The sequence below is a fragment of the Ptychodera flava genome, chromosome 5 (genome assembly GCF_041260155.1).
Source record: "Ptychodera flava strain L36383 chromosome 5, AS_Pfla_20210202, whole genome shotgun sequence".
Taxonomy (NCBI): Eukaryota; Metazoa; Hemichordata; class Enteropneusta; family Ptychoderidae; genus Ptychodera; species Ptychodera flava.
Genome location: NC_091932.1, coordinates 14,314,060 through 14,326,130, shown reverse-complemented (window position 1 = coordinate 14,326,130; position 12,071 = coordinate 14,314,060). Strand labels below are relative to the sequence as shown.

Below are 12,071 nucleotides of genomic sequence, written 5' to 3'. Positions count from 1 at the left end.
AATACGGCTAGTTTTCAATCGGGTTCGAACCCACAACATACGGCAATAGTCGCCTTGCGGAGAGGCCACAGAGAGAACCGCTCGTCTGAAAAATCGTTTACGTTGAACCAAGCAAAGATGCAATTCTTGTAAATTTTTAGATTCAATCCTCACTGACCCACACTACTAGTAGTTCAACTCCACAAAATGTTTATGATTGATTCAACAACACCTGTACTTGCGTGACTTATGACGATGACTCCGACGTCGACGTTATCACAGTGTAAACTCGCTGACCTCTTGACATTGAAGGAAAAAGAACGCAACTCGACATGGTTGTATTTTGATTTTATTTACAGTACTAGTGAAATGATCTAATCATTGCTATGTGACTTCAGTAATAGCAATTAGAAACTGGCTCTATTGAGCTCATTCCGAAAAGATCGGAAAACAGACAGTGACATGTAACTTCAACATTTTGTTTTAGTCGACATGTAGCGATATGTGAACAAAAGGGCGGGTGATAAAACAGTATGTAAACAATAGAGGACAGCCAAGTGTTGATGATCGTCCATTAGCTTGTACTACTGACGGCTGCCGACAAAGCCGCGCTGCCTGCCAATCAAGGCAAATTTCATTGTTCTCAAGTCAATGTTTATATTCACAAAAAATCGCTAACTACCTTGCGCGAAAATACAACTGCGCTTAATCATCTTGATCTCCCAACGCGCGAAAATAAGTTCGCGCGGTAATTTCCCGGTTCACAGTACCAAAAATCAGACATCTAGCTCTATGGGTTTGCTCAGAATTAGATATACGCATAATTATTAATGAGGTACAGTATGAAGCGTCATAAGGTCTCCCATCATACCATATATGAAGGGTGTACCACTTGTGGTTACTGAGTTATGGACAAATATGTATATTTGAGGTCAAAGGTCACCGAGGTCACATGACATTTTGTCAAAAAAATTGTATTGCTAAGTTATCCCTATATACCAAAAATCAGACCTCTAGCTCTATTGGCTCGCTCAAAATTAGATATGCACATAATTAATGAGGTACAATATGTGGCGTCATAAGCTGTCCCATCATACCATATATGAAGGGTGTAGCACTTGTGGTTACCGAGTTATGGACATATATATATATTTGAGGTCAAAGGTCACCAAGGTCACGTGACATTTTGTCAAAATATCTGAGATATCTGCGTGAATGGATGGACTCAAGGATGGACTCACGGACGGACATGACCCAATCTATAAGCCCCCTGGACTTCATCCGTGGGGACTAAAAACTGTGTCACTGCATCCTTTTTGCAATATGAATACGATGAGAAACTAAATTTTTATTTTTCTTGGCCTTATACATGGGAGTCTATGGACTGCCTTATACATGGAGTCTATGGACTGCCTTATACATGGGAGTCTATGGAGACTGCCTTATACATGGGAGTCTATGGAGGTGAAAACTAAAAAGTCCTCTAACACGGCCAAATTTGATCGCATTGTGAAACAAATCGACATGCATCTGTATGGGGTAGGGTACTATCCTTGTGCAAAGTTTGAAAGAAATTGACCTGGGCATGTCTGAGATATCTGCGTGAACAGACGGACGGACGGACACACGGACGCACGCACGCACGCACGCACGCACGCATGGACGCACGCATGGACATGACCAAACCTATAAGTCCCCCCGGACGGTGTCCGTGGGGACTAAAAAAGAATGAAACCTATAAATACTGCTTACAGCGTAAAGGAATACATTATATGCAAAAATATGTAAAATGGAAATATTCATACTAAATGTTTCGAAAAATAACTATAACAACTTAGCAACCTTTATTTTAAAGGGACTTTAGCTGTAACTTGTGGTAAGTTTTTCAGTATTCTGCATCTGTATATCAACTACCATGTCTGACCCTAATCCGTCTGTCATGCTGAAATTTTGAGTATTCTTTTTGTCAACACAGCTTGTATGTGTGTAGAGATCATTGTGTATTGTTTACAAATGAATTCTAGTCCGGACTTGAATACAATTTTCAACAATAACAATGGAGATTATACTCATATACCGTAGGTTGTGTTGATATGCTAAATACTTGGCATTAAATTGCAGTTTAGGGATTCAATGCAGAAAGTGTAGGGAAACCACAAAACAAAAGTTCTGAAAAAAAGCCAAGAGATACAGCTTATGGAGCTTTAAATTCTGCACAAAAATATATTCCAAATTTATCAAGAACTGAGTGATATGTCTCTCAAGTTCTTACAACTTTTTCTAAAATTTTATAGATCAAGATACCAAATGGATATGAGCATACCCTGGCTGCCTGCTCTTTCTTGGAAAAGTAATTTTTCAGGCTGTTTTTCACTCTCTGCACAGTCTCAGTTCCATCTTTCTTTTCCATGGTGTAGTTAGCTTGGTCATAGAAGCTCTGCATGTGAGATGTCTTCAGGCCATCACTGGCAAGCTGTGGATAAAATGCATGGGAGAGAGTTGCTTATGGTATTCAAAATCATGAGTTAAAATATGTAAATACGCCTGGTACAATTGTTCAAATGTACTGATCCAATATGAAGTCTGTTAAAAGTATATGCATACATGTATATGTACATTAATAGTAATATCAAGCACAATATCCCTACATAGGACAAGAAATAATCTAGTAGGCAAATCCTTGCTACATTTGTCTTGTGCTAGGGAGTCAGACTACAGGTTATCACCATGCATTGTGGGTAAAAAGTCAACTTCTCACTACAGCAAGATATTCACAAAGTGATCCAATAAATACTTTTAGAGGAAATGTAAAAGTTTTCAGAGAAAACAGTCCTGTTTGTTGGTGAAACTGGCTAAAATCATGTATCTTTTAAATTTGTCAAGCTTGTCTTGGGTAAAATACCTGTATGGGTTTCCATTTAACCTGAAACCTTGCTATGGCTTAAATTATCTTATGTATTTCACAGTAGAAATGCCCCATATTAAAAACATGGCTGACAGCCTGAGAATATTAAGACTCACTTAGGTGGCAAAATCCCATTTGAAGTACCGAGAATAGGGAAAAGAATAAAGTTGCCATTTATCACAGGTTAAAAACTATCTACTGTTGATTGACCAATCAGAGTGCTCAATTCAGGGTGTTTTATTTACTCGTAAAGCCTTGGTCACCAAATTCCAGAAACGAATGACAGCGCCGTAGTAAAGTACATGTACTGTCCAATCAAAAGTGAACATGTCATATTCTGTAGACATCTGGTACGTTTTTTCCCTAATATTCAAATTTGGTAACAAAGCGGAAACCAGCTGCAACACAAAATCTGCGGTGGTACAAACATAAACTAATGTGCCCTAGGGCATTTATAGGATGTTCCATTACATTGGAAGGCTATTTCACAAATAAAAGTTTTAATTCACATCCTAAACATGTTACATTGACAAAGGGGACGGTTGACGTAAACACATTGAAAACGAAAATATATCAGTTAGGGGCGATAGTTTTTAAGTCGGATAAAACCCTCGTACTCGGGCTCTTCTGGTATATAAAGTCCAACCCTACGATAAAATGTCTCGGCCTGCGGCCTTGACATTTTATCGTTGGGTTGGACTTTATATACCAGAAGAGCCCTTGTACTCGGGCTTTATCCTATACGTACACCAGTCCTAATATAGTAATTTGCATATCTATAAAACATTGTAAAGTTATAGAGTTTCTTCTTTTTTTCCAAAATGAATTTCAACTTTTACCTGTAATATGTAGTTCTGTATAAGAGTTGCCCAGTTCTGGACATTTCCAGCTAGGCATTCCTTTCTGTCGGGGCAGTCGCAGTTTTCATACGCAGATGCCAGCACTGAAATCACTGCTGCCAAGAAGATAGCTGTCCTGAATAAGAATTTATGTGAATGTTCTTGAAGATGCATGGCTCCAGTGTTATTTACTGAGATGGGGTCCTCACACAGTCGTTACCGAACCGGATCACGGCAGAAATTGCGTAAGTTTCCACAGGCGGTTGGTACTACGAATTTTCTGGCTTGTCTTTCATTTTGTATTGTAAAGTAGTACACATATTGTAATTGACAAAATCAAATTGACTCTCGATTGTCGTGTCTGCTGTGAGTTGGAAAGAAATCAGTGACACATGCCGGGTCTAACTCCTATAACATTGATCGTACACACATCTATGGATGAAACTTGCATTGTATTCTCACTGACAGTCTCCCAAATGCCACACTTTATGTCTGGGTCTTCAAGATTTCAATCCACATTGCAACACTGACCTACAGAAGTTTCACTGTCTCTCTGGTGGAAATTTCCTGCTGATTCAGAGTTTCGCAGAACGCGTCAGCCGGTATGCATCACGGCTATTACCATATGCTCAGCACAAATGCATATGATATCTTGTTTACCATCAACACACGATGAGCACCGTTTGCACAATTGACGATGGCAAAACTCTTCACAAACTCGATTTTATCTCGATGTACCGGTAGTACTCTTCCCAAGCATTGGAATTTCTCTCACACACTCGCTGACAGCGCAGAAAATCCGTTTTCATTAGCTTATTGACTTGCAGTGTTGATTTGATTTGCAATGCAATCAGTCAGCTGAACTCCCCGCTTCCTGTTTTAATTTTTCTGCGTGAGTGTGTTACCGCGTTTCAACCTTCAAGGTCCTGCAAGAGACAAGCAGGTTATTGGATAAAATCATGGATGACTGGAATTGTTTTCATCCATCATAAAATATTTACAGAGCAGGCTTGTGGTTCAGTCTTTATACAACATTAGAAATACAACATTAGACTTGTACTGAAAGCATTACACAAACAATTAATCATTTACTGTAAAGCGAGCGACATAATTTGCATAATGGCAACTTCAACAAATCAGAATCAAAAACACAGCTAAAATTCTTGATGATTGATCTGCAGATATCCTTTACGGATCTCGATAATAATTTATAGTCAAACTGCCAAGAGAGCAAAACACTTCACAATTACTTGGCCATATTCGGCAGATTTTACCACAGTCAAATCAGGCCTCTGATGACAAAATTAAATTCGAAATATTCTTGTGTACTGAAATATTGTATACTTTGTATGGTATCGTTTTGTGTTTCATTGTGTCAATGTATCTGTATTCGATGAAAATAGTACATTTCAGTCAGGAAAGGAACAAGTGCAGCTCTTAAAGGGAGGCGGGCTGTCGGAACTGCACTCATACGACCAATGTTAACACTATATGCAAGGTACAGTACGTTGGTGATTGATGAAAGTTAAAACATGTTTGTCATAATGAACATCGCAAAATTTAAATGTTGCGGCTATGTTTAAGTGATGCATCTAGATATCATGCATGAAACACATTGTTTTTAAACAATAAAGTTGCACGGGCAGAGTTCTGAGGACCCCTCCCTTTAAGTTTTTTGTATTTTATCATGAATGTGTTGAGATACATGTAAGCATTTGCTATTCACAAATATTTGATGCCATTTTTTGACCTAAAAAATTGTGAACCTCCCTGGCAGTTCAGTATCTGAATCACTGCAGGGTGACAGTACCAGTTAATAAAGTGCATGCATGAGTATGTGTTATCCACTGAGAGGACTGCCACTCATGGAGAATCATTCCTATAGAGATGTCGATCTGTCTGATTCCATCTAGCCAGTGAAATATTCAGGTAAGACTGAAGCCTTCATGCGCACAACAATGATGGCCTACTTCTCCTGACAGTTTAATCCTTTAAATGTCATAATTTTCCCTCCAAAATTTTAATGTAGCATTTTGTAAATTTTTAAGTACTTTTCTGTAATTTTTTTTCTAAATGTAGTTTTAGACTGAATTGACATGTTTTATTGACTTCAGTTCTTTATCACAATTTCTTTGAAAAAAATGTGAAAAAAATTGTTTGGATTTTATTTTACCAAGGTGACAAAAATTGACTTTTATACTCAAAGGGTTAAAATATTAAAGCAAACTGACAAGACACACCTGGATGGTAAGTTTTGGCAGAATTTGTTAAAAACTAGAAATCTTTGTAAAAAGCATGAAAAATAAATAAAATAAATTCATACCAGTACTATTAAACAATATCTTAGGTTTGCAAAATTTAAGCAGATTATCCATCTTTTATAGAAGCAAAATGTTTAGTAGAAAGTCTTGTAAAAAACACATACAGTACTGTAATTTATGACTTATTTATTTACAGAGTTTTATGGATTAAGCAGATCAGCATGACGTAAATGAAGCTAATCTAGACAGTGACCTTCAAAAAACACTCAGGGGAGAGAAGTCTTTCCACTATCATATACACTGTACGAAAATATCATCATCAGTATCACAGAATCAGTAATCGAAGGAGACATGCGCTACACAGTCATGGTGATGCAATCATGTGAGATGGCCCTGATGAGTTAAATAACATCCCTCACTGCAAAGAGGCTTGGAGTGGATCAGTGAACCTTTCATGATCAATTAGCTTGCCGGCTCAGACAAGAGAAAGCCATTAAAAGCCAAGAGAGAAACTTGCCTGATGCACAGTCACTGAATATGAATGATAGCTCTGTTGCGATAGACTGTGTGGAAAAAAGCCCCTGAGAAGGTTTGCTGCACAAAATTTGAGGAACAGTTGCGAGAACGTTTGATATTATTTTTCATTTTTCTTCATTCTTGAAAAATTCTTCTAAAACTAGTTTGTGATATGTGAAACAAAAGGTATTAATCTTGAAAGCATGATGCAAGGTGTATAATGCTGATGTGCGATGCTTTTGTTGAAAAATAAATTCTACTCAAGACTTGAATTCACATTTGTTGGCAATGGTGCTGGCCATATTGCACATGTACGTATACCGGTACCCGTATACATGTAGCTGTGATGACAAGTTGAAAACGTTAAAGGGCCATGTCAACCATAATTCCTTGTCCTTCTCCCCAAGGCATGTTGATATACACAGTGTTCAGCTTGTCAACACAGCCAGTACGTTTGCAAACTGCATTGTTATTGTTGAATAGTGAATTCTGGCCCAGACTAGAATTCACTTGTCAACAATAACAATGCATTTTACACAATATAGACACCACATTGACGAGCCAAATAGCGGGTGTTTCAACATTCTTTTGAAAGTAGAATAAGAAGTTCAAGTTGACATACAAAATAAAAATACAGAAAAAAATCATCAAAAGTTAGCATTACTGGCCCTTAATATACATGTAATTCTTGGATCAATACAAGAAACTGTAAACAGCATAGAAATACTTGAGAATACATCAGTTAGGTTATTGGCAAGGGAGCTTTGACATGGCAGAACAAGCATGAAATTGGAATGCCGTCTGATAGATAAAGCTTATTGGCAACCATTCTTGTCGTTCAGTGAATAACTGCTACACAATGAAAGAACATGTATCCAATTTGCCGTCTTGACTGTATCAAATATGACTAAAATTTTTTTAAATGTGCACAAATTACTTCCACGACAACGGCAAATTAAATGGCATATTTTCTTCACAATTAATATCACCATTTTCAAAGCCTTGTGTTCTATTCTATGTGTACCTTCCATTTATCTTGATTGCATTTCATTAGACAATAGACTGACGACAGAACAAATCTTGCATTTGTACAGGGAAAGTATCATTAAACAGTCGTTTCCATGAATTCTAACAAGCACACACACTGCTGGACATGCAATGGCCACTGTTCATGGCGCCGATGAATTTACATACATTGATTTGACTAATTTGTATTTAAACAAAGTCTGAATTTCATTGATCCACACGGCAAGTACATGAACATGTACCCTCGGTACTGGGTAGCATGCGGTGAATTCTACATTGTATATTCACTCATGAACGAAACGCTTCTTTTGAACAGTTGAAATTAAGTTTAATGTCATCTAACATGTATCGCTCAGGAAGCTACTTATGGCCCACACACTCTAATAGTATTTAACAGGGAAATGCTGAGCTCAAAGGGGAAAAATGTGAAATATTCAGTATGTATATGCTCGCTCGCTCTCTCTCTCTCTCTCTCTCTCTCTCTCTCTCTCTCTCTCTCTGTTACACACACAAATAGACAGGTACAGGTTCTGTATGGCAATTTCTATTGAAAATATTAATGAATGAGATTGGATATCAAAATTATGCTCATGCAAAATTTACATATTTTGAAAAGCTCCCTTTTTAATAAAGCTGATGAAAAAATTACAAAGGCTGTCATTGTCATCATATAAAGAAACAACTTCAATTCAATTAAAAATATTCCGAAAAAAAACCCTAAAAAGAGTGCAAGAAAAAATCTATCGAAAAAACACAGTGAATAAAAGTAGCGATGCATATACTTTCACTTAATTGTATTTTTTATAGATAAAGTGGATGCCTGCAGTCGCTGAACTCAATGATTCGCTTCGTGTCATTAGATGTGTATTCAAATTTACGAACACTGCACTGCTGATCACGAAGATGTCATAAACAGAATAACACTAAATACATCTTTGTTAAACCATTGAGCCAGGAAAGAAAATTTTTTATGAAAGAGCATAAAATATTAAAGCCTTGGTGATATACACGTATATGTAGAACGTGAGTACATGTACTGTACATGTATCTGTGGAAAATGAAGCTCATTTATCACGGTGACATTTAGATTCTTCAGCTCTTGACATACACAAATGATAGCTAAATGAGTAATGCGTGACATATTTGCACTTTCTGTACTAGGAATACTAGACACACTATCTCCTCACTAGTCTGTGGTCTGAGTAAGGTTTGAAGTGAGACCATGATAGATAGATACATTTATTATCCCTACAGGAAAGAGGAATCTGTTAAAAAAATTTGCTTACCTACATCACTGTCCCTCTACAATACTACTGGTACAAGAGACCTATCTATGGGGATTAAAGGTTAATGAACCACTACAGGAATTAGCCATAGGGCAGACATTCCTCAAGATTCATTGTATCAATTCACACAGAAAGCGAAGCAAAGATGGATGATAATATAATCAAGAATCTCGTCATTGTTTGATTTACATTACAATTTTTTCTGCTAGTGGTACTATGTATGGTATATACATTGTAACTGCGAACTGCTATGTACGACCAGTTGATTAATTACTCACATGATTTGGCAAGAGTTAACCCTGTGTGCAATGTTGTGTGTTCCCGGCGTTATGGGAGGCGGTATAACACCTGGAACACACAGCATCATACACAGGGCTCGGGCAAGAGTGTACTTATAGTGTGCATGTCACTGGCAATTGACTTTTATACAACACAAGGCCAAAAGCCCGATTCCATTTTTACATTATGAGTGTTTACCTCAAAAGTGAAAGACTTGAGCTTTTGCTCAAACTTTCCTCAATTAAACCTTCAGCCATTCTCTCACTAAATCAAGAATAAACATAGGGCCAAAGTCCCTGAAGCTACATGTACCATAGACATGGATACAAAATTAAGTATTTCCTGACTGTATGAAATTATCTCACTGAGGTCATCCTAGGGACCAGTAAACCAAATATTAAAGCTGTCTGACCAGCGGTTTTCAAAAAACAAGCGACCCAACAGTCGACAGAGCTCTGCTGTGTTATGTAGAGAATAACTTTTTGTGACACATATTTTGATGTGGATATCTTTGATGGCTCATTTCAGGATGGCCTGAGGAAAAATGGGAAAATTAGCTGCAAAAATACAAAATTGAAGATTTCATCACAATTTCAATATATTACATGAAGATAAAGCCTAGGAACCCGTATACCAAATATCAAAGCTATCAGATGAGTAACTTTTGAGAAACAAATATTTTGACCAAAAAAGGCAAAAATTAACCCAAATATACAAAAATTGAAGATTTCTTCAAATTTCAATATATCCCACTAAGACAACTCCTAGGAACCTGTATACCAAATATCAAAGGCATCTGACGAGACATTTTTGAAAAACACATTTTTTGACCAAAAATAGCAAAAATTGCAACAAAAATACAAAATTGCAGATTTCATCATATATTAAATATGTCATATTAAGTTTATCTGTAGGAACCTGAATACCAAAAATCAAAGCTGTCAGACGAGCGGTTTTGATAAAATAAAGTTTTGACCGAAAATGACAAAAAAATTCCTTAAAAATAGATTTGCATATTTCATCACAATTTGAACAAATCTAAGTTGCGTTATCCCTAGGGACCTGCATACCAAATAAAAAAGCTGTCTGACCAGCGGTTATGAAGAAGAAGATTTTTTACCAAAAACTCCGTTTTTGATGCTAATTTGCATATTTTCAACAATATCAAAAAATAAAAAAATGGTTTCTCATAATCATATTTTTCATCTATACAACAAATATCAAATCAGTAAGTACTGCGGTTCTCAAGGTATTTGAGTGGACGGACGCTTCACAAACGGACATACATACATACAGACTGACGACGGACGGCGGACGGATACCCATCCCAATAGACTATAGTCTATAGTAGCTAAAAATCGGGGGTCACCGTGCAAATTTTGGTAACAGAGAAACAAATAACCCAAGATTTACCGATATTTAAAATTTAAAATGGCCGCCATCCCTGTCTTAACTCTATGGAGGAAAAATATAATTTTCGATTTTTGAAAAAACTAAGCCAGTGAAAAGTTTTCTTACACCAGGAGCTTTAAAATAATCCCCCCCAAAGTGGTATATGCAGAAAAGAATTGTAAAAGTTTGAGAGTCTGAATATCTGTCCCTGAGGCATGTACATGTACTACCTTAAACTACATCTTCCTGCATCTTGGTGTTATAATCTATTTTATCTAATATTCTATTGAACTACAAAATATGCTGTACATGTACAAATGGAATTGATTTTAATGTGCTCACATTCAATTTAATTTTTTTTGTAAATTAACATTAAGGAAATCTTTTTCCTTGCAATATTGTGCAGTACAACCTGACCACCATTGTTGAATGTACCGGTACTGTTCAATACTGTACATAGGTAATCTAGCCACAAATAGAATGCTTCTTACATGTGGCAGTTACCAAAGGTCAAATCACAATGTCAAAATGAGACTCTCACATATTTGTACAATGAAACTTCTCCACATGCTCCATGCTGAGACTCACTGTTCAATCAATGTACACTCCATTCCCAGGTCTTACCCACCCATTGAAAGCAATGAGGATGAACCAAACGTCCAGGGGTGAAAGGGTCACATATTAGGTATACTACAGCATAACAACAGAGAGCCATTAAACTACATTTTGTATTCCCGCCTAAATCTCAGTGCAACATTTTACCAATTTTTATGAATTGTTCTGTTATCTTTTTGATAATTTTGGATCAAATAGACATGAAGTTCCATTGGTTACAGTTTTTGATCAAAATGTTGGGAAAAACCGGTAAAATTGCCTAGATCTGAAGAAAAAATGGTCCACATGATTTTATAAAGGCAACAAAAATTGGCTTTGGCAGTTGAAGGGTTAAAATACATATTATTTACCATTACAGGCATGTACAATGATCTTCACAAAGATTGACCTGACATGTCCAGTGTACATGGTACATTTACTCTCCTTACGTTCTGGAAAGGAATTAATTCAAAAAGTTCACTACACTTGTATTTCGTAAGGTAAATCATGCCTGGAAATTGAAAGACTCAAACTTTCCTCAAGCAAACTTTCAACTATTCTCTTTCGGAATCAAGAATAAAAATTTTGGTACAGTACTACAGAAACAAAATACCCAATATTTTAAATATTTAATAGATTTCAAGGTCACAATGTTTGTTTCAAGGTCATCATGATTGATTTTCAAAGTACATTGAACACTTTTGTCCTTTCAAAAATGTGAAGAAGAAGAACTGCTTACTCAGCAATACCATTTTGTGTCTCCATTACTTTAAGCTGGTAACCCATCTGTGTCTTCATTTGAAAGTCACCAGTACGTGAATGTCTTAGAAAACTGTGCCAAAAGGGAATTAAATTATTCTTATCTCAGTCAGTCCAGTGCCTCTATGTGTCATGTATGTAAGCAGCATTCAGTGAATGAGTTATCGCACTCTCTGTTCAGTTATTATAAAACATTTTCAATCGTTGAATGAGATGACAGATTCACTGTAAATTT

The 12,071-nt window shown here is 36.6% G+C and overlaps 1 protein-coding gene across 1 annotated transcript in view; it reads right to left on the bottom strand.

Annotated features, from left to right (window-relative positions):
- LOC139133088 (voltage-dependent calcium channel subunit alpha-2/delta-2-like) overlaps positions 1-12,071 on the bottom strand; it is a 54,156-nt gene that overhangs the window by 33,997 nt on the left and 8,088 nt on the right. The window contains exons 2-3 of the mRNA XM_070699506.1: positions 3,724-4,649; positions 2,303-2,452 (exon numbers count right to left, since the gene is read on the bottom strand). Of these exons, the coding sequence (XP_070555607.1) occupies positions 2,303-2,452; positions 3,724-3,897 (324 nt within the window). The 5' untranslated portion in view covers positions 3,898-4,649. The remainder of the gene's footprint in view (positions 1-2,302; positions 2,453-3,723; positions 4,650-12,071) is intronic.